General features: G+C 44.8%; 1 protein-coding gene across 1 annotated transcript in view; it reads right to left on the reverse strand.

The window, feature by feature from the left end:
* CCDC125 (coiled-coil domain containing 125) overlaps positions 1-21,200 on the reverse strand; it is a 1,485,470-nt gene that overhangs the window by 262,665 nt on the left and 1,201,605 nt on the right. The window contains exon 9 of the mRNA XM_044063882.1: positions 14,777-14,954. Within this exon, the coding sequence (XP_043919817.1) occupies positions 14,777-14,954 (178 nt within the window). The remainder of the gene's footprint in view (positions 1-14,776; positions 14,955-21,200) is intronic.

Here is a 21,200-nt window from a genome sequence, read left to right on the forward strand (position 1 = left end):
ACTTCAGTCTGAAATTCGAATTCTACAATCTCAGGAGTCGGCCGACCGGCACTTGCGAACTGCTTCTGCTTCGGGCACCGCACGGCAAGAAAGACTGAAGAAAATGGCGTTGGCTGCAGTATATGTACCCCTGGCGCACTGACGTCAGGGATGAGGCGACAGCAACCGACGTCGGACCACGACTTTGGAAATCCAGCCAACTGCGGGACCGCCTCACGACAGGATAACCCAAGTGTGACGACTGCAGCAGGGTAACACAATGAACATCAAGTTTTTCCATGACAAATATCTGAGGTCATAAGAAGAAGCTGGTTCAAAAGGTGGCATTGACAAAGCTTTTAGGACTAATGACAGGTCCCATGGTTGAGTAGGTTCTCTTAAAGGAGGTCTTAGATGATTCACTCCTTTTATGAAGGTCTTGCATAACTTTTGTGACATAAGAGAAGAGTCTTGGACACCATCATGAAAAGTAGATTTTGCAGCCAAATGAACTCTAATCATAGAGGCAGACAAACCAGTCTGAAATAGGGTAGACAGATATTCCAGTACTATCGACACTGGTGCTGAAAAAGGATCCACTTGTTTTTCTTTCAGCCAAAAAGTAAATCTTTTCCACTTGCTCAGATATGTAATGGTGGAAGACTTATGAGATGCAATAAGAATGTCACGTACTGGCAAAGAAAGATCATTCTGCTTGGCAATCAAAGGAATTGGAGGAGCCAAGCTGTGAGCTTCAGGCTGTCCAGGTTGAGGTGAATCAGATTCTGTGGATGGGAGATCGACCCTGGGGTTGGATGGAGAATCGACGATTGATCTAGCAGGTGAGGCCAAAGGAAGGGAAACCAAATCTGACGAGGCCAATATGGTGCTATGAGGATTACTTTGCTCTTCAACCAGCAGGCTTTCTTCAGAAACTAGGGAATGAGGGGGAGAGATGGAAATGCATAAAGTAGACTCAAGGGCCAATCGTGGACTAGAGCATCCCTGGGTGATTGTCCTGGAGGGGGAATCAGGGTGAAATAATTGCTGCATTTGTAGTTGGTTGGAGACGCAAAGAGGTCACAGCAAGGAAGACCCCAGCGGTTGAAAATCTCCACCGCTATCAAGGCATTCTGGGACCACTCGTGAGGTTGTAGAATACACCTGCTGAGTCTGTCTGCTATCACGTTGGAACTCCTAGGAATGTGCACTGCTAGAAGAAAGCTGTTGATAGCCATCACCCATTTCCATATCCTCATGGCCTCTCGACAGAGTGGGTAAGATTTGGTTCCACCTTGTTTGTTGATGTACCAGACCACCGCCAAGTTGTCTGACTGTATCGTAATAGTCCCAGACGGCAGCAGGGGATGGAATGCTTGCAACGCCAGAAGCACCCTCCTCAGCTCCAAAACATTTATATGCAAATGGGCCTCCATTTTGAACCAAGTACCTTGGACTGTCTGTCCCTGAAAAAGCCCTCCCACCCCATCAGGGAGGCGTCCATGGTCACTGTAGCCTTGTGCTGTTGGGGGGAGAAGGGGCGAGACCATTGTGACGGATTGCGCGCTATCCACCAATTTCGATCTTGTTTGCACCTGTGAGTTACCCGAATCTTGGCTGAAAGAGGGTACTGAAAGGGATACCACTGTGTGAGCTGTAGCCATTGTAGAAGCCTCATGTGAAACTGGCCAGGAGGACAATCGTAATGGAGGCTGCCATGGAACCCAACAACTGGAGAACAAAATGAGCTGTGGATTTCACCCTTGAAAGGATTGGAATCAGTTGCTGCTTTATCCTTAGAATTCTGTGCTCTGGAATGGATGCTCTGCAATTCTTTGTATTCAAGATGACCCCTATGAATTCTATGGACTGAGATGGGGTGAGATTGGATTTTTGCCAGTTTATGGTTATGCCTAGTCTTTCTGCAGTGAGGAGAGAGTATACCAGGGCTTCTTCCAATCGATGTCTGGTGGAGGCGGAGATGAGCCAGTCTTCTAGGTATGGAAACACCTGAAATCCTTGTAGTCGCAAGTGAGCTGTGACTGCCATGCACTTTGTGAATACTCTGGGGGCTGTAGAGAGTCCGAAGGGCAGTACTTTGAACTGGTAATGACTGGCTCCTGCACGGAAGCAAAGGAATCTTCTTGATGGTCTGTCCACTTTTATGTGGTAGTACGTATCTTGAAGATCTATCGAGCACATCCAATCGTCTTTTTTCAGAAGCAGAAGGATAGACTGTATCGTGACCATCCGGAATTTCTGCACTTTTACAAACATGTTCAGTACATTGAGATCCAAAATTGGTCTCCTGTTCCCGGTTTTCTTTGGCACCAAAAATAGTCTTGAGCAGAATCCAGATCCTATCTGGTCTGGAGGGACTATTTGGATGACACTTTTTCTTAGCAGCTTTGAAATCTCTAATGCTGCTTCTTCCCTTTGACTGGGTGGAATATCAGGTAAGCTTGTTGAGGGAGCGGGGCAAAGATCAAAGGGGATATGATAACTTCTGGTTATTATCCTTTGTACCCAAGAATCGATGGTAATGGTTAGCCAGGCAGAAGGGTACAAAGAGAAATGACCGCCAACCACTTCCAGAAGAAAGCAGTTGGGCCGCTCTTCAGGAGTGCTGGTAGGACTGGCCAGGCAAAGAATCCCTGGAACCCTGGTTACGCGGACCCCCTCTGCCCTGAAAGGGGAATCTTCCCTGAGAGTTTCCCCCTCTGACTCTAGGGGAGAACTCAGCCTGTGTGTCACAGAAAGAACCTTGAGACTTTTTGTGCCATATCTTCCCACTCTTCTGGTTTATGGAGGAAAGCTCGTTGAGGGGAAGAATAACAGACACCCACAGCAAAAAGGGTTTTACCGTCCTGTTCACATCTGGCCAGTGTGCTTTTAACCTTGGGTCTGAACAACGACGAGGCTTTGATGGAAGCGTTGAGAAAGGAAGCCTTGAAGGGTTCCGTGAAACTACACAACTGCATCCAGGCATGTCGTCTCAAAACAACGCCTGAACCCGCTCTAGCTGCTCTTTCTGATGGTTGAGATATCAGGTGCATGGAGGAGTTAGATATCGATTCGATGGTAGCTAGCTGAGAGGCTACTTTGTCACGGATCTCATCAGACACAGCTCCAGCCAAAGTTTTAGAGAGCTCAGAAATTAAGTCTCTTTGAAGCCTGGTAAAATGTGCCATATAGTTCAGGGACCTGACTGCAAAGGTCGCTGATGCAAAAGTACACTTCCCTATTCTGTCCTGAGCCTGGCACTCTTTGTTGGGCGGATGGACAGTCTGGCTTTCTTCTTCCACCAGATCCTTTTTAGTGGCGGCCACCACCACCACCAAAGCATCGACAGGAAGACCTTTGGGCCAATGGGGATCACTAGCTGGAGGGGACAAAATTTATTCTGGCCTCTGGGGAATGGCCTCAACAGTGTCAGGAGCCTTCCACACACACTGCACGATGAGCCGGACAAGTTCGTCAGCAGGTGGAGTAACCCAGGAGGTAGGGGGCCGGTTACGAAAGACCTGCAGGAACACAGACTCTTCAGAGATCGTGTTGGAGGGCTGCCAGTCACCTCTCAGTTTAAGGATTTCAAGGATATCACCAAAGGATACCTCAGAGGGTGATCGAGGGGACCCTTCCCCATCATCAAAGTCTGTGTCTTCAGTAAGAGACTCCTCTGTGGAGTCCATGTGCTTCCTCTTGCACAAGCTCTTTTGATGATCTTCCTCAGAGGGAGAAGCTGGGGAAGAAGTCTCAAAAGGGGTCACCTGTGGGAGTATGTCCTGAGGCCCTTGCACCCGGTGTCTGATAGGAGCAGCTTGTGAACAAGGCAGTCCAGAGGAGGGCAGGGAGAGTGACAACACAGGATCGCCAACCGATGCCAGAGCCTTCTCCATAAGCTGGAAGTCCAGTCCACCAGAAGAGGGATGGGGACCCAGGGCAGGGGTCACCCTTTGCCTAAGTGGCTCAGCCTGCCGACTCGGAGTCCCTGGATGGCTGTGAAATGCCAAATTATGTACGCCACAGCTGACATCTTGGGCCGTGACAAGACTCTCCTGCCACAAAGGCAACTGCGGCTCCTTAGTGAGGTCCATAAAAGGAACCGTAGTGGGGGAAGACTGTGCTATATCAAGGGGCTTCAAAGGCAATGAAGGAGGAGAATAAGTAGGGGTCTTTGGTAAAGGGTGATCACCTCCCAGGGACGGATAGGTCCTGGGGGGTGGAATACCTCTGGCCAAAAGCACTTGATCCACAAGATGCATCACATCATGTTCAGAGAGGCTTCTAGCGGATTTCACGGACATGGCTGAGGGGGAGTCAGGTCTATCCACAGATGGAGCAAACTCAGTGCCCACCATGGAGGTGGTCTGCACTGAGAACAACGGAGCTGTAATGGACTGAACTACTGGTGTCTGTACCGAGGAAATCATCGGTGCCGAAGGCGTGGTCTGCACCGACGATGAGGTCGGTACCAAAGCGGTTGTCGGCGCCAAGGCCTGAGCTGAAAAAATCGGTGACAAAAGCTGAATGGTCGGTATCGAGAGGGTAGTCAGTGTCGGGTAAGTTGTCGGAGCCGAAAAGGAAATGGGTGTCAAAACATCCATCGACGTCATGACAGTCTGCATCGACTGGACAGTCGGTGCCAGTAAGGAAGTATGAACCGAGGAGCTCCTCGGTACCGACGTGGTATGGGGCACACTAGTTGGTGCCAAGGTCACAGATGGCGCCGACGGCCTCGGTGCCGAGGGTCTAGGCACCGCAAGCACAGGAGCCGATGAAGTCAAATCTGAACTGGAAAGCTTAGCTTTTTTGGGTCTCAGTTCCTGAGGGTCCTCAGCTGGGAAGAAGGAAGAGACTTGGCCTTTTTATGTTCATCACTCTTTTTCTTATGGGATCTTGGAGGAGTTGAAGCCTCTGACCCAGACATAGCCTCTGAAAAAACAGATTTAAGTAGCCCCTTCAAAATTAATTTATTTTTCCTCTCAATTAACGTCCTTTTAGAGAAATTCTTACAAATTCCGCAAGGCGGGTCAACTGTTAAATGAGGCACACCCAAGCAATAGACACACAGGGAATGTGCATCTGAAGTAGGTAATTTATGGCCACAATCTAAACATCATTTAAACCCTGGGCTACATTTTTTATCTGTCATGTTAGTTAAGGAAAGAAAGAAAAAACAGAAAAATACCAGCGATGGTACAAGAAATACCCAAAGGTAAGAAGGAAAAGGGGTTTACCAACGATGGTAAAAAAGGATTAACTCACGGTAAAATAAGAGGAAAGGAGTTGAAAAGTTTCGAAAAGGAGTAGTCGCTAAATGCGATAAGGTAAGAGATAACTATCTAATAACTTTTTTGTGAAAAAAAGTTGTCTTAGAACTTAGTATGAAGAAAAATACTGTACTTAGCTCAAGAGAAGTAGCTTGACACGGCCGAATGGTGGCGAGGCAAATGAAATCTGAGGTAACAGGGAGAGGGGAATTCTGGGTAAGAGTTTTAGCTCGAGAGTTTGTAGCTGACGCGAGCTTGGAAGATGGCCGGCTCGATTCCGAGGTGAAAACCGATACCCACACGTAATGACTGAATGAGGATTAACAACATCAGATCATATTTTACTTTTGTGATGCATCTAAAATAAATACCACAGGGTCTATATTAGAACATCGAAGTGTCAGGTCTTCGAATGTTCTAATATCGACACCTAGTAACCGAAAGTTAAAAATAGATTTAAAAAACAAACCTGTCCAAACAATAGACTAGAGACTAGAACTTTTACTGACGTCTGAGTGAGCTACAGATGCAATTAGGCAAGACTGATTATTGTATACGTGACACCCTGTGATGCCCTTGCACTGGCCCAGTAATCAAGGAGCCTCAGTCCTCACCACTGGCAACACTCAATAGGAGGATTCAAAGCACACACAGAGTAAAGTGCAATTTCCCTTTAAGAGCACACAGATGTCACAGTCAGTCTGGGGCTGGTTTCTCCCTCTTTCTCCAGATCCCCAATAAGACTCCCCACTGGCACAGCTATAGGGTTAAGATCTCAGCCAAGTGGCCAAGCTAAGACCTCTAGTGCCCTCTCTGTCCAGTCATTGCTTTGTGTCCCTGCCCAAGTAGCTGACACACACACACTTTGAGATTTGATTCATATACAAACACACACATGGGAAAGGCTCATACAGGTTTACTAGCTATGCCCCCTTCTGCCTAGACTATAAGGTAATACCAGCTGCCACCAGCCACCCTTACTTATCAGGTGTCCAATCCTGCTGTGTAATGTTACTATTATCCAAATGGTAATGTTGACCAAGACTTGCAAGGCTATTTAGGAGTGGCCTGTACAGTGTCACCAAATATACATGCAAGTACTCTGGGAGCCTAACTATGCCTCACAAGTATCAGCCACAAAGATAGGTTTAAATTTATTTAATAATAAATAATAAAAGGACAAGATAATACTCAACAAACAAACACAGTTACTTCAGAGTTCAAAAGCACAGGAAATATTTTAAAACAACATTGCAGGACAGTCTCAAATAAATACAGAAAACATCTAAACTAATCTTTACTATATTCCTATCTATATCTAAGAGAGATACTATGCCCTAAGTCTTACTTACAGATAATACACAGGCAAAAGTGCTGAGTGGATGTTTCTAGGTCCAAGACAAGATACAAAATGACCAGACTCTCTCTGAGAGAGTTCTTAAATTAATAATAAACTTTACTGCTGGGTTAGCTTGGATGACATCACTCTTTGTCACCTGACTTCAGTTCCCAGACTAAACGGATACTAACAGAATTTTAACATCTCTGTGTGAAAAAGTACATATCTCTCAGAAATTTGCAGAACATGGAAGTCGTACAACAATAAAACACTTTTACATTTGAAACCTAGTAATTATTTCTGTTTCAAGACAATACAAAAACTTCTAGCTCCAGACATTGTGCCTGCTATGGAACTGAAACTAAGAGATAACACAATCACAAAACACTTTAATTTCAACTTATTTTCTTGAAGTTTCACAAGTTAACTCTGTATGCTCCAGCTTCTACTATTAAAATACACTGCACAGGTGTATAGTTTATATACATTTCTGTTCTTTTCCAGTAGGGTACATTGTGGACACATCCTTGAGGATCAGTACTGTACAAACCCTGTTCAACACACACTTTTGCACTGGTAGTTTAATATACACACAACATATAGTTCTCTTACATTTATAAGACAAGTATATGAATCATGTTGAAATTCACAAATGACATGATCATTTACAAAATTCCAGATAGCTGGGCTGGCAGTATTTCCTTCTCTTACATTTCTATAAAAAATCATATTAATATTCACAAATGACATAGATTTATTTACAAAATTCAAACTAGCTGGGCTGGCAGCATTTCAGTTTGTCATACACCCCACCACCTCTGAGCCAGTAACCAAACAGCCTCAATCCTCACCACTGGCACCTGTGGGGAACGTTCACTGAGAGGATAACAGGTACACACACAGTATCTCCAGATGCAGCTCACTGTATCAAGCACAATCAAGCACAATTTCCCTTAAGAACACACAGGAAACACAGTCAATCCAGGGGCTGGTTCCTATCTCTTTCTCCAGATCCCCAATAAGACTACCCAGTGGCACAGCTACAGAGTTGAGTCTTTAGCCGGGGTTCCAAGCCAAGTCCTCCAACACTCTCTCACTCTGTCCAACCAGTGCTTTGTGTCCCTGCCCAAGTAGCTGACTTACACTCTTTGAGATTTGGTTTGACCGCGCACACACACACACACACACACACACACACACACACACACACACACACACACACACACACACACACACTTGGGAAAGGCTGGCACAGGTTTACTAGCTATAGCCCCTTTTGCCCAGACAATAAGGTAGTTATCACAGCCATCAGATCCCCTCACCAACTACTTTAAGGCATTTAACAAAGGGTATCCAATTCTACTGTGTAATATTAATACAAGTACAAATGGTAGTTTGACCAAGAGCAAGGCTATTAGGAGTGGCCCACACAGTGTCACAAAATAAATATGCAAATACTCTCAAAACTTTAATATCTCTACAAAGATCAGTCACAATGAAACGTTTAAATATATTTAATAATAATAAAAGAACAAGAAAATACCAAGTATATATTCACAGTGACATCAGACTTCAAAATCACAGGAAATATTAAAAATAAAATTGAAGGGCTGACTCAGACAAATAAAGAAAATATCTAAACTAAGTTTCACTATATTCCTGACTCAAACTAAGAGAGTTACTATCCCCTACTTACTTAACAGAGCAAGGCAGAGGATGTGATGAATGGTCCTTCTTGTTGTCAGGCCCAAGACAGAATACTCTGTCTCACTAACAGACCTCTCAAAATAATATCTAAAATTACTTCTGGGATAGCTTGCAGAATAATATCACTTCTGGTCATCTGACATCTAGTTCCCATACAACCCCCCATTGCTGTAAGCTGGCAGGATTTAGCACTTACCTGTAAAAATACACACACAAGGGCATTTGCTCAGATCTATGGCAACTGCTGGAAGTCGTAAAACAATTTCATACCTCCATGCTTCCACAGTAGTAATTACTTCACCCCAAAGACAATGCAGAAAGCTTCCTAGTACAGACTTTGTGTCTCTGGCTGCACTGAAACCTGCAAGACAGCACTTTTATGGCCTACTCCATAAAGTGGTTTAATTTCAAATATATTTTAAAGTTTGCTGGACTGAGGTTAACTTTCCAGTTTCCTCTGTTAAAACATATACATTTAAACAGTTACAATAGTGCATGTACACTTCTGTTCTCTCTAGTACGGCACACTGTGGATACATTTCAAACACAAGCACTTTACAAATACCTTTTCAACACATGCACCTGTACAAATCAGTTTGATATACACATGGCATCCAGTTCTAATACATTTGTAATGCAAGCATCTTGTATAAATCAGTTTAATATTCACAAATGACATATAATTATTTACAAAATTCCAGATATCTGTGCTGGCAGTACCTCTTATCGTCACACCTCTACCCCCTTTGAAGACTCAAGCTAGTTTTTCAAGTGCCCCTTGAGAAACGTTGCCTGAGAGGAATGAGCCTGTCTGGGAATACATTAACCCATATCCTGTCTTCAAATCACAGATATCTTGGCATCGCTGACCCCAGTACAGTGCTACACTGTCATATCACATGTCTGCAACCCTAGATTCCACTATAGTAACTTCGGATTTTACTGTCTGGCTTGCTGTAGCCATAGAGGCCCCTCAGACGTCTTCTGCCTTCTACTGCAAACACTTAGTACCAGGGCCTCCCTATCATGATAAAGTTTCATGGGGTTAATATAGTACAATGTGTGCCCCTGCCTAGCAATTCTACCATGTAGTTAACATCACTGACCTTCCTTACCACTTTGAAGAGACTCTCCCAAGCTGCCTGGAGCTTATTGTGTCTGACAGGAATGAGAACCATAACCTGCTGTCTCACAGCATATTCTCTGGCTCAAGAATTCCTGTCATACCACACCTTTTACTGCTGTTAGGCTTCTTCCAGGTTCTCCTGGGCCACGTCCATGAGTTCCCTAGGCCTTGTCCTGAGGTCTAGGATATATGCCACAACAGACAACTTGTGGGATACACACTCATCCTTCCACTCATAGTGAATCAGTTCCCTCACCTGATTCCCATACAGCAACTCAAAGAGTGAAAAACCTGTGAATTCCTGGGGTACCTCTCTGTATGCAAACAGCAGATGGGGCAAATGTTTGTCCCACTTTGTCTTAAACTGGTCTGCAAATGCCCGTAGCATGTTCTTTAGTACAGAGTTTAACCTCTCCACAAGACCATTAGTCTAGGGATGGTAGGGGTGGTCTTTAGGTGCTTTACCCCGCAGTGCTTCCACAGACAAGCCAGCAGGTCTGACATGAAATTGGCACCTCTGTAAGTTAGTATTTGTCATGGGAAACGTACCCTGCTGAAAATCTCTAGCAAAGCATTTGTCACCTTCTCTGCCTCGATGGAGGACACAGCCACCGTCTCAGGGTATCTGGTAGCATAATCTACTACCACTGGGGTATACTTCTTCTCTGTGGAACTTGGGGCACTCAGCGGCCCCACAATATCCATAGCTACCCTCTGAAATGGCTCCTTAATCACAGCTACCTCGCTCAAGCCTTGTAATGCAGGGTCTGAAAGCTGAGCCTGTCTCAACTCTCTCTTTGTAACCCTTCAGCTCCCCTTCCACAGGAAGTCTGGTATCCTCTGACAGCAGTGCCTCACTGTCAGACTGTGTACTACTACTCACCTCTGCCCTTGCAGTCAATCTGTCCAAGGGAACACCAGTACCCACCAGCAGCTGTGGACCACCTTCAGTCTCACTGCTACAGGGTAGCTCCCACACCCTGAAGCAGCCACCTCACTGGTCCTGGCTTCAAGTGTGTGGTCTGTCTGAGTCCCCCCCCCGGCTACCAAACCCACATACCTGTCTCCAAGCCTGAATGAGTGTCACTGTATGCACACAAGGTAATGCATTATCAAAATAATTCCTTATCAGGACATCTGCAGCGATATCTTTAAACACACATTGCTTGCTTCATTTTTATACCCTCCCAGTCAAGGTGAACCGTAGCCAAAGGTATTTGGAATGGGGTCCTTGTAAAGCTCTGATGGGAGTAGACTGCCCAAGCAAGTAGTGCTCCTCTTTAACCACTAGGTCAGAGGCTGTGCCTCTCTTAGTAGTGGCCTGTTTCTACTCTACTAAGACAGGATATAACATCTTGTGGTAGTGTGGTACCCTTGTTGTCTCCAGACAACTTACCACTGGCATTCTGTCATTCCCACTTGCTGACTCCCGTACCTTTTGTTCCCCACCTTGCCTTCATGGACAATTAAATGACACATGGCCCCACTGGTTGAATTTAAAACATTTAATCCCTGATCCTGGCCTTGTACCTGAACTAGTCGCTTCCCCTGTTACTGGTGGACTCTGTTGGGGTAGCTTAGGCTGCCCACCATGGGTTCCCTTATATCCATGTGCAGCACTGGGTATGCCTTTCCTGTGCAGTGATGCAATGCTTACTAGGTAGCGACCCCCATTTTTCCCAGCTCATCTGTTGCATTCCCTATCTAACAACCAGATTCTCATGGCCTCAGGCAAAGTGCTAAGGGCTTGCTCCCTCATCAAAAGGTCTGCCAGACCTTCAAAAGTGCTGAACGAACACCCACACACTCATGTATGAAAATAAGTACTTAACTCAGCAATATAATCACACACACTTTCATCTGCCTTGCGTCTATGCTCATGAAACTTTTTTCTATAAGCTTCAGGTGTTAACTTAAAACACTTTAATAAACATTTATTTACTTTTTTATAGTCTAAACAATCAATATCAGACAATTTATAAACAGCAGTATAGATCTACCATGGAGTAAGGAGGACAGGAACTGTACCCAGATCCCTCAGTCAGCATTATACTGTTTGCATACTCTTTTCAAATATATGAATAAAGCTTTCAAAAATGTCACCTTCTTGGTATTGAGGAAGAAGTTTACTGACCTTTACTGCTTCTGGGGTACAGTTACTCCCTTCCCCATTAGCTCCATGACCCTAGCAAAGAGTCAGCATATTCTTTTTATGTTGCCTCTGCCTCTCATTTTCTTTGGCTTCCAAATGCCACTGCCAACCAATATGTGACATCCCACCACCTCTGGGCCAGTAATCAAGGAGACTCAGTCCTCAACACTGGCACCTGTGGGAAATGTTCATTGGGAGAATAACTGGTACATACGCAGTATCTCCAGATGTAGCTCTCTGCATCAAGCACAATTCCCCTTAAGAACATACAGGGAATACAGTCAGTTTGGGGGCTGGTTCCTGTGTCTTTCTCCATTTTCCAATAAGACTCACCCCTGGCACAGCTACAGAGTTGAGTCCTTAATCAGGGATCCAAGCCAAGTCCATCAACACACTCTCAGTCCAACCAGTGCTTCATGTCCCTGCCCACACAGTTAACAAACACACTCTTTGAGATTTGATTTGCCCCCCCTCACACACACACACACCTGGGAAAGACTGGCACAGATTTACGAGCTATGCTCCCTTTTGCTCAGACTATGAGGTAGTTATCACTGTCACCAGAACTCCTTGCCAGCTACTTTAAGGCCCTCAATAGAGTGTCCAATTTTACTGTGTAATACTAATACTAATACAAATGGTAGTTTGACCAACAGCAAGGCTACTAGGAGTGGCACACACAGTATCACCAAATAAATAATACAAATAATCTCATAACTTAAATACCTCTACAAAGATCAGCCACAATTAAAGGTCTAAATATATTTAATAACAAATAATAAAAGAACAAGAAAATAATAAGTATATATTCACAGTGACATCAGAGTTCAAAATCACTGGAATTATTTAAAATAACATTGAAGTCAGACTCAGACAAATAAGACAATATCTAAACTAAGCTTCGCTATATTCCTGACTGAATCTGAGAGAGTTACTATTCCCTACTTACTTAATAGAGGAAGCCAGATGATGTGGTGAATGGTCTTTCTTGTCAGGCCCAAGACAGATTACAGAATGCTCTGTCTCACTAAGAAACTTCTCAAAATAATATCTAAAATATTACTTTTGGGACAGCTTGCAGAATGACATTACGTCTGGTCATCTCACTTCTAGTTCCCATGCAAACCCCCTTTGCTGGAAGCTGGCAGGATTTAGCAGTAGGTTTTATCATCAATGAGAGAGTCACTTAGTTAAAAATTAAGAGTAAAATTACCCCTGGAATGCTTTAAATTTAAGAAAACTAGTTAGACACAGTTAGAGTCCTGGAAAGGTAGCAGCATTAACTTTCAACTAACCATTCACCATTATGAGGTGGGGCTTGACTTTTGTATAAAAACTTCTACATTTTTCTAGGCCAGTTTTTATCTAATGATGTCTGTCACTGGTTTTAAGACAAAAAGCTCTTAATAAAATTTTAGTCTGTTGTGTGATCTACGAAGACGTTGCGTCCTCTTTTTCTGTGGTTTATATAAATTAAACAGTTACCCCCTACTACAGTACAGAAACCACCCTAAACATCTCTCCTCCCCATTACTTACAGGAGCCATTCTGAGTTTTTATATTCACCTGAACTATTATGTTCTGCAAATTAAGCCATCTCTCTCTCTCTCTCTCTCTCTCTCAGAACACATATCTTATAGCTCCCTTCTTTCATAACAAAAGCATATCAATAATGACTTCATTGTAAGTCACAAGTACCACTAACATAATCACAGATACAGCTACACCCAACCCCCAGAATGCTGTTCAGCAGAAGTACAATGTGCCTTTCTGATAATTCAAGAGTGATTTGACTTGGGCAGAATACAGGGCAACTTCACTTACTTGCCCCTTCTTCAGCACTTAGTGCTTCATTGACTTTTACTGTAGGCTTTCCATGCATTTATTTAGCCTTTTGTTTCATCCTTAACATACCTGTCAGCCTAAAATGAAAAATGTACAGTAAGCAAACAAAAGTCAGAACAGCAAAGAAATATGTAAAAAAAAAAAAAACAAGACATGAAGAAGCCCCAAAGACAACAGTGCTAAGACAATGGGACTACAGCTAATGTAAGAAGGTGAATAGTCAATGTAGCTCCAACTTCAAACTCAACTACACAAAGCATACCTCACTGCTATGATGTGGTGACTGAATCACTAGAGAAACAAAAAGAAGGACTACAAAGTAAAAAAAAAATCAAGTCAGCCTTACCTACTGAGAAAGTAGAATCTCCTGTAAAATACTCCACTTGCAAAAGTGGTAGTAAAGCACTTGAGAATTACGGAAAGGGGCATGGTTATATACGTTTCTTCGTGCCTGCTATTAGGTTGTTCTGTGTACTGTGCTGTATGAGTACTCAATGTGCACTCAATGTGCACAAAACCACCCAGCACCCCAATATACTCAAATATTCTCCTTTAATTATAAATGGATTACTGAAAGTCTTTGTCTGAGTGAAAAGCTCTAAAATCTCATGCATTCACATAGCTAAGACCCAAGATAGTATACTTTTATGTCAAATTAGTACAGTGCTTTGATTACTGCTTCTGTTCAGACACTGCAAAAATGGATGACAGAAGGTATCACTTAAATGTACTCTCTTCTTTACCTGTACTTGAATTCTGAACAGGATATATAAACATCACATCACTCTACCATGCTAAAAATGGCCGCGGTGGTGCAGCAGTTAGCGTAGTCGCCTCACAGCAAGAGGTTCTCCTGTTCGATTCTCGGTGGGAGCGCCTTCTGTTTGGTGTCTGCATGTCCTTCCCGCGGTCGAGTGATATTAAAGACATGCAGGTAGGTGTGTGTGTGAATGGGTGTGCCTTCTTTGAAGGTTGGGCGTCGGACTGGCAACTCGACACCGTAAAAACCCACTGCCATTCAATAAAGGACCAGAGTTCCGCTGTGGCAACCCCTAACCAGAAAAAGCCGAAAGATACTACTTGTACTTACTCTATCATGCTAATCTCTGCTCATAACTCTTCAAAGCCTAATTTTTTCCTTTAAAACCAAGTAAATAGAGCCTATCTCCAAACAAGCACTTCCTGCAATACTGTTTGCTGCCAGGGTAAAAACATACTAGTCAGCAAAAAAAAAATAGAAAATTGGCATGCAAAATATTATAATTTACTTACACTACACAAGTCAAAGAAACTGCAGACTATACCCTTTTAAATACAGTTTTGGAAAGAAAACACAAATACCAAAATGTACTTACCTTCGTCTTTGCTGTGCTTTCTGCTGTTTGACCGTGCTGGTTCTTTATTATTCTGTTTTTCCACATTAGTTATTTGGATGGATTGCTCATTCCTTCTTTTAAGCTGTTGCTCAAATGCAATTCTAAATGCATCTGCTATGACGTAAGCCTCTTCTTTTCTTTTCTTCTGTAGCTCAAGCTGTTAAATCCAAAAGCAGGACAGACATGCAAGATATTAGCAAATTAAGCAACATGTTAACTGGTACAGGATCAGTAAAAGGTATCTATTCTATGATACATCTATAGGCCTCAAAACGTCACTAGCAATAAAGTCTCAGAAAGATAACTCAGGCATCACAGATCATAAGAAAAGTAAAATTTCCATGCACTGGGTGTTGTTGTAAGCATAATAAAGATCTAAGAAAATGATTATGTAAAAGCTGTGCCAAAAGAAATTGTGTTGCTAAGATGTGTATGAGAAAAGCTGAAAAGCTTAAATGTTGGGAAACAGTAGCATGAAAATGAATTGTTTGCTAACACAATGAAAAATGAGAGAGTTGTGAATAATAATGTATGTGAATCTGGGTCAACACATAAAAAAACCTCTGACCATGAAAGCAGTTAATTCTTTAGATGTATTTAACATTAAAAAAAATTGTATGACAACTGGAGAATCATGAAAGGGTTCCCAAACATAATCCAGGTTCTGGGAGATGATCCAAGATTTATTTTCAAAAGAGGGAAAACTATATAGGATTTATCAGAAACAAAACTGGTGCATAAGGAAATGACTGGTTGAATGGTCAAGTGTGGAAACTGTCGTCAGTGTGACCATTTACTAGTTGATTGTGACAGGCTGACTCTAAGAAGTTATGTGGATAAGATACAGGGCACCTTCTTCTGTAATTCAGTGAATATAATTTATGACGCTCTATGCAAAAACAAGATGGCACAAAGAATGGCAGCCTCTGTTCAGTGCTCTCTAGTATTCTGTTTGTTTTTGTTTACTTGTCCTATTGTTTGGTGTTCAACTGTAATTAAGTATACTTGTGAAGAATAGTTAAATATTCAGAAATTCAGTTCATGCAATTTGACACCGGATTTTTCACAATTAAGAAACTTTCTGGAGAACCTAGCTGGAGGAGCACCAGCTATAAGCAGCCGAGGCAGATAGAGACATCGCAAAAGGGGGAAGCGAGCTGGTGCACTGGTTAGACTGAGACAGACAGGTTTTCGAACGGTACTCCCAAGTTTATATCTGGCAAACCTCCGCTCCCTATGCAATAAGATGGATGAAAAAGAAGTTATGTCTTACCATAACGTTCCATCTGAGTTGTTGATCATCATCCAGTCATCACTGATGGGTTCGGTTCCGAGCCCTCGGAACCGAGTCGGCCTTATACCAAGCTTGTGTGCACCAAAAACTCTCGAGCTAAGCTGCTACCCACAATACCTTTCACTTACTTACATCAGATCGAGTTTGTATGCAACATATAGAAGAAACAACAAGTCAGAGGCCATCTCTGTGTAGAAACCCTAAGACACCACAAAGACCCAGAAGATCCGCCAGGAAGCTTTGGAGGGGGTCGGTGAGAGGGTGCGATGACTGGAAGATCAACAACTCAGATGGAACTTTATGGTAAGACATAACTTCTTTATCTGAAGTTGTTAATCTTCTTCCTATTCATCACTGATGGGGCAAAATCCCCAGCTACTTGGAGAACATGGGTGGCCCTTATGGAAGAACATTCCTGAGAACCATTGAACCAAAGGCCGCTCTTCCCCTGGAGATCAGATCCAATTTGTAATGCTTGATAAAGGAATGGGGCCTAGCCCAAATGGCAGCTGCACAAATGTCAACCATGGAGGCCCTAGAGTGGAAGCCAACCAATGCTGCAATAGCCTTAGTTGAGTGAGCTTTGATTTGGCCAGGCTTAGATTCATTCGTAAGCGAATATGAGAAGGCAATGCAATCCCTGAGCCATTTACACAAAGTAACTTTCGATACTGCACCTCCCATTCTAGGACCCACAAAGAAAATGAAAACCTGGTCTGACTTGCGAAAGGATTTAGTTCTGTCCCGGTAAAAACGTAATTGTCTATGAACATCCAAGGAATGTAGGCAGTATTCTCCCTTGTTTGAATAATTTGGGAAGAATACAGGGAGCTCAATGGACTGGTTAATCGAAAAGTCAGAAACCACCTTGGGAAGAAAAGATGGGTTAGTACGAAGTGATACTCTGTCCTTATGAAAGATCAGATAAGGGCTTTTGATACATAATGCTTAGAATTCAGAAATTCGTCTGGCTGAGGTGACAGCCACCAGAAATAAGGATTTCCATGACAGGAAGTTTAGATCACATGTCGCAGCAGTCTCAAAAGGGGGTGGAGAAAGAGAATGCAGAACCCAGGAGAGATTCCATGCCTCCACCGGTTGCCTGATGGGAGGCCTGCTGTGGAAAATACCCTTGAGGAAAGTCTTGCAAAGGCGAGAGGAAATAAGCAGTTCTCCATCTGAACCATTATGGAAGCTGGAAACAGCTGCTAGATGGACTCGGATGGTGGAAGCTGATGCCCCATTGTCAAACAGTACAGCCAGGTAATGAAGAATAGTGGCTACAGGGGCTGAGAATGGATCTAGCTTCTGATTATGTGACCAAATAGAGAATCTTTTCCATTTGTCCCTGTAAAGTTTCCCGGTGGATGGTTTATGAGAGGCCAAGATAATATCACGGATGGGTGAAGAGAGGGTTTCCTGCCTGGCAACTAACGAAAGTGGAGAAACCAAGCCGTCAGCTTGAGAGTGGACAGATTCGGAGGAGTCAGCCCTTGTGGGTGAGATATGAGGTCCTGACAAGTGTCTAGGATCCAAGGAGGTTGTTGAGGTCGGAGGAAGGGAAACCATACTTGATGAGGCCAGAACGGGGCAATGAGGATCACTTTGCTTCTCAACTGAATAGCTTTCCTTAGAACAAGGGGGATCAGAGGATAAGCATTAATGAGACCTGTGGGCCAATCGTGAATCAAGGCATCTCTGGGTGACTCCCCGTGAGGGGGGACAGGGAGGGCAAAGTAGCTGCTGCATTTTGTGTTTGAGGGGGGAGAAAAGGTCGCAACATGGCTGGCCCCAATGGCTGAAAATTTCCACCGCCATACTCGGATTGAGAGACCACTCGTAAGGACAGAGGATGCATCTGATTAGCCTGTCCGCAATCACGTTGGAGCTCCCCAGGATATGCGTTGCAATCAGAAAGCGGTTGGAAGCTATCGCCCACTGCCATATTCTCATGGCTTTGCGACATAGGGGGTAGGATTTGATCCCTCCCTGTTTGTTTATGTACCAGACCATGGATATGTTGTCCGACTGGACAGCAATCATTCCAGACGGAAGGAGTGGATGGAAAGCTTGCAAAGCCAATAGCACCGCTCAACTCCAGGACATTGATATGCAAGTTGGCCTCTAGATTGGACCATGTGCCTTGGACTGACTTCCCTGGAAGTAGCCCCCCCCACCCCATCGGGGAAGCATCCGTGGCCACCGTGGCACTGGGCTGGGGAGCCTGGAAGGGGCAACACCAAAGATTTTCGTCTGTACTCATCCACCAGAGGAGATCTTGTTTGCAAATGTTGGTGATGAGAATATGTGAGCTCAGGAGGTGAAGATTGGATGTCCACTGGGCCTGAAGGAGCCATTGTAGTAATCTCATGTGCAATCTGGCTAGGGGAACAATAGGGATAGCTGCAGACATAGACCCCAGAGCCTGGAGAACTTCCCTTGCAGACACCTTTCTACGACAAGAGTATCACTTGAACTTGTGCCCTTAATCTCTGAAGCCTGTGAAGAGGAAGAGAGATCAGACTTGACTGGGTGTTGAACATTGCCCCTATGAATTCCAAGTGTTGTGAGGGCTGAAGGTTGGATTTCTCCCAGTGTATGGTGATGCCCAGCAACACCGCTAGGACTAGGGTGTAGTGGAGGGCCTTGACCAGTAGGCGTTTGGTGTGGGTGTTGAGGAGCCAATCGTCTGGGTATGGAAACACCTGGAATCCCTGATGTCTCAGATGAGCTGTTACCACTGCTAGGCATTTTGTGAACACTCTGGGGACCATCAAGAGACCGAAAGGCAGGGCTTTGAATTGGTAGTGACTGGCTCCCAACCGGAAGCGAAGGAGGATCCTGGAATGCTTGTCCATCTTGATATGGTAATACGCATCCCTGAGATCTAATGAGCACATCCACGCACCCTCCCACAGAAAGGGAAGGATGGATTGAATCGTGACCATGCGGAACTTGGTCTGAACTACCGATTTGTTTAGTTGGCTGAGATCCAGAATGGGCCTCCAGTCCCCTGTCTTCTTTGGCACCAAAAAGAATCTTGAGTAGAACCCTGATCCACACTGGTCTGGGGGGACCTGTTGGATGACTCGTTTTTGACATAGCTTTCGTATTTCAAAAGCTGCCTCCACCCTTTGACTGGGTGGAACATCAGGAAGGGGTTTTGGAGGTCTTGGATAAGATATTAGGGGAATGTGGTAGCCTCTGGTAATGATTCTCTGCACCTACTGATCGTTTGTAATAGAGAGCCAGGCAGCTTGGTGCAGAGAAAAACATGCCCTGACTACTTCCAAAGGAAAGCAATCAGGCAGCGCTTCAGGACCGTTGATATGGTCTACCCAAGAAGTAATCTCTGGAGCCCTGGTTCCGGGGACTCCCTCTGCCCTGAAAGGGGCATCTTCCATTATTGGAATCCCCTCTGCCTCTGGGGGAGTCCTCACCATGTGCGTCACAGAAAGGACCTTGAGACTTCTTGTGCCACATCTTTCCACTCCTCTGGTTCCTGGAGAAGGAACGCTGAAGTTTGGAAAAGCATAAGCCCACGGCAGACAAGGTCTTCCCATCCTGCTCGCACCTGGCTAATGTATCCTTGACCTTAGCACCAAACAGAGCTGATGGTTCAATAGGGGCATTTAAAAAGGAAGACTTGAAGGATGCCGAGAGGTCACAAATGCACATCCAGACATGGCATCTCATGACTATGCCTGCACCCACAGCTCTAGCCACTCCTTCGATTGTGTGGGACAGCAACCTCATGGATGAATTGGATACTGACTCTAGGGTGGCAAGTTGGGAAGCAACTTTATCACGTGCTACAACCGAAACTTGGCCTGTGAGGGTCCAGGATAGTTTGGAGATAATATCCCTCTGGAGCCTTGTAAAATGTGCCAAAAATTTCAGAGACCTGACTGCAAAGGTCACTGACACAAAAACTCGCTTCCCTAACTTGTCCACCAACCGGGACTCTCTGTTGGGCAGGTGGACAGCAGGACTCTCTTCTGCAAGGTCCTTTTTCATGGCTGCCACCACCACCATAGCATCCACTAGCAAACCACTAGACCAATGGGATTGATCCTCTGGAGGGGAGAGTACCTTGTCTAATCTCCTGGTGATGGCCTCATGGTGTCCGGGTTCTTCCACGCCTGCTGCACGATGAGCTTAACCAACTCATCATCAGGGAGGGTCACCCAAGAAGTACAGGGCCGAGAGTGAAAGGCCTGCAGGAATACGGATTCCTCCGAGGAAGGATTGGAGGGCTTCTAGTCACCCCTCTGTTTCAAGATTTCCAGGGCATGACCATGGGGATCCTTCCCCATCATCGTATTCTGTATCTTCCGTGAGGGACTCCTCTGTGGAGTCCATGTGTTTTCTCTTACATGCCCGTTTCCGAGGGGGTTCTTCAGTGGGAGCATCCAAAGAAGACTCAGAAAGGGAAATACCCTGGACAGGGGTTTCCTGGGCCTTGTGCTCTCAGAGTCCGGGGGAGGGGGGTGGCCTTTGACAGCTGCGGCTCAGAAGAAACTGGAGGGATGACCGACATAGGAGGATTACTAGAAGCAAGCACCCTTTCCATCACCCGGAAAGCGGGCCCGCCCGAACAGGAGTGGGAGCCCGGAACCGAAGAAGACAATAATGGAACCGGACTCACACCCTGCTCCACATGGTCCGCCCCCAGGGACGGAGCCTCAACCAAACTCGGGGAGATAGTCACCCTCGGACCAGAAGCCGGAACCGACAACACAGTCAGAACCGAGACCAGAACTGGAGGTTCCACCCTCCCAAGCATGGGATTGAGGAAGGGTGGGTTCCAATAGAACCGACACCCAAAGTTGCCTCGGGGTCTCAGACACTGTCACTGTCGGCACAGAGGAAGGGGGTCCTCTCAAAAAACTCACATATATGAACCTTGGAACCGAGGGATCCAAGGGAGGAGAGTATGTAGGGGTTGCCGGTGTAATAGATCCAAAGCCCGGAGTGGGATGGGGTCTAAGAAAATTTGAAATTCCCCTGGCAGTCAGCAGCTGGTCAAAAAGGCACACCACATCCAATTCTGAAAGGCTCCTGGTGGATCTTACCGATGCCCCTGAGGGGGAATCAGGCCAGTCCAAA

Source organism: Protopterus annectens, chromosome 2.part2 (assembly GCF_019279795.1).
Source record: "Protopterus annectens isolate FY-2018-M chromosome 2.part2, PAN1.0, whole genome shotgun sequence".
NCBI classification, from domain to species: domain Eukaryota; kingdom Metazoa; phylum Chordata; order Ceratodontiformes; family Protopteridae; genus Protopterus; species Protopterus annectens.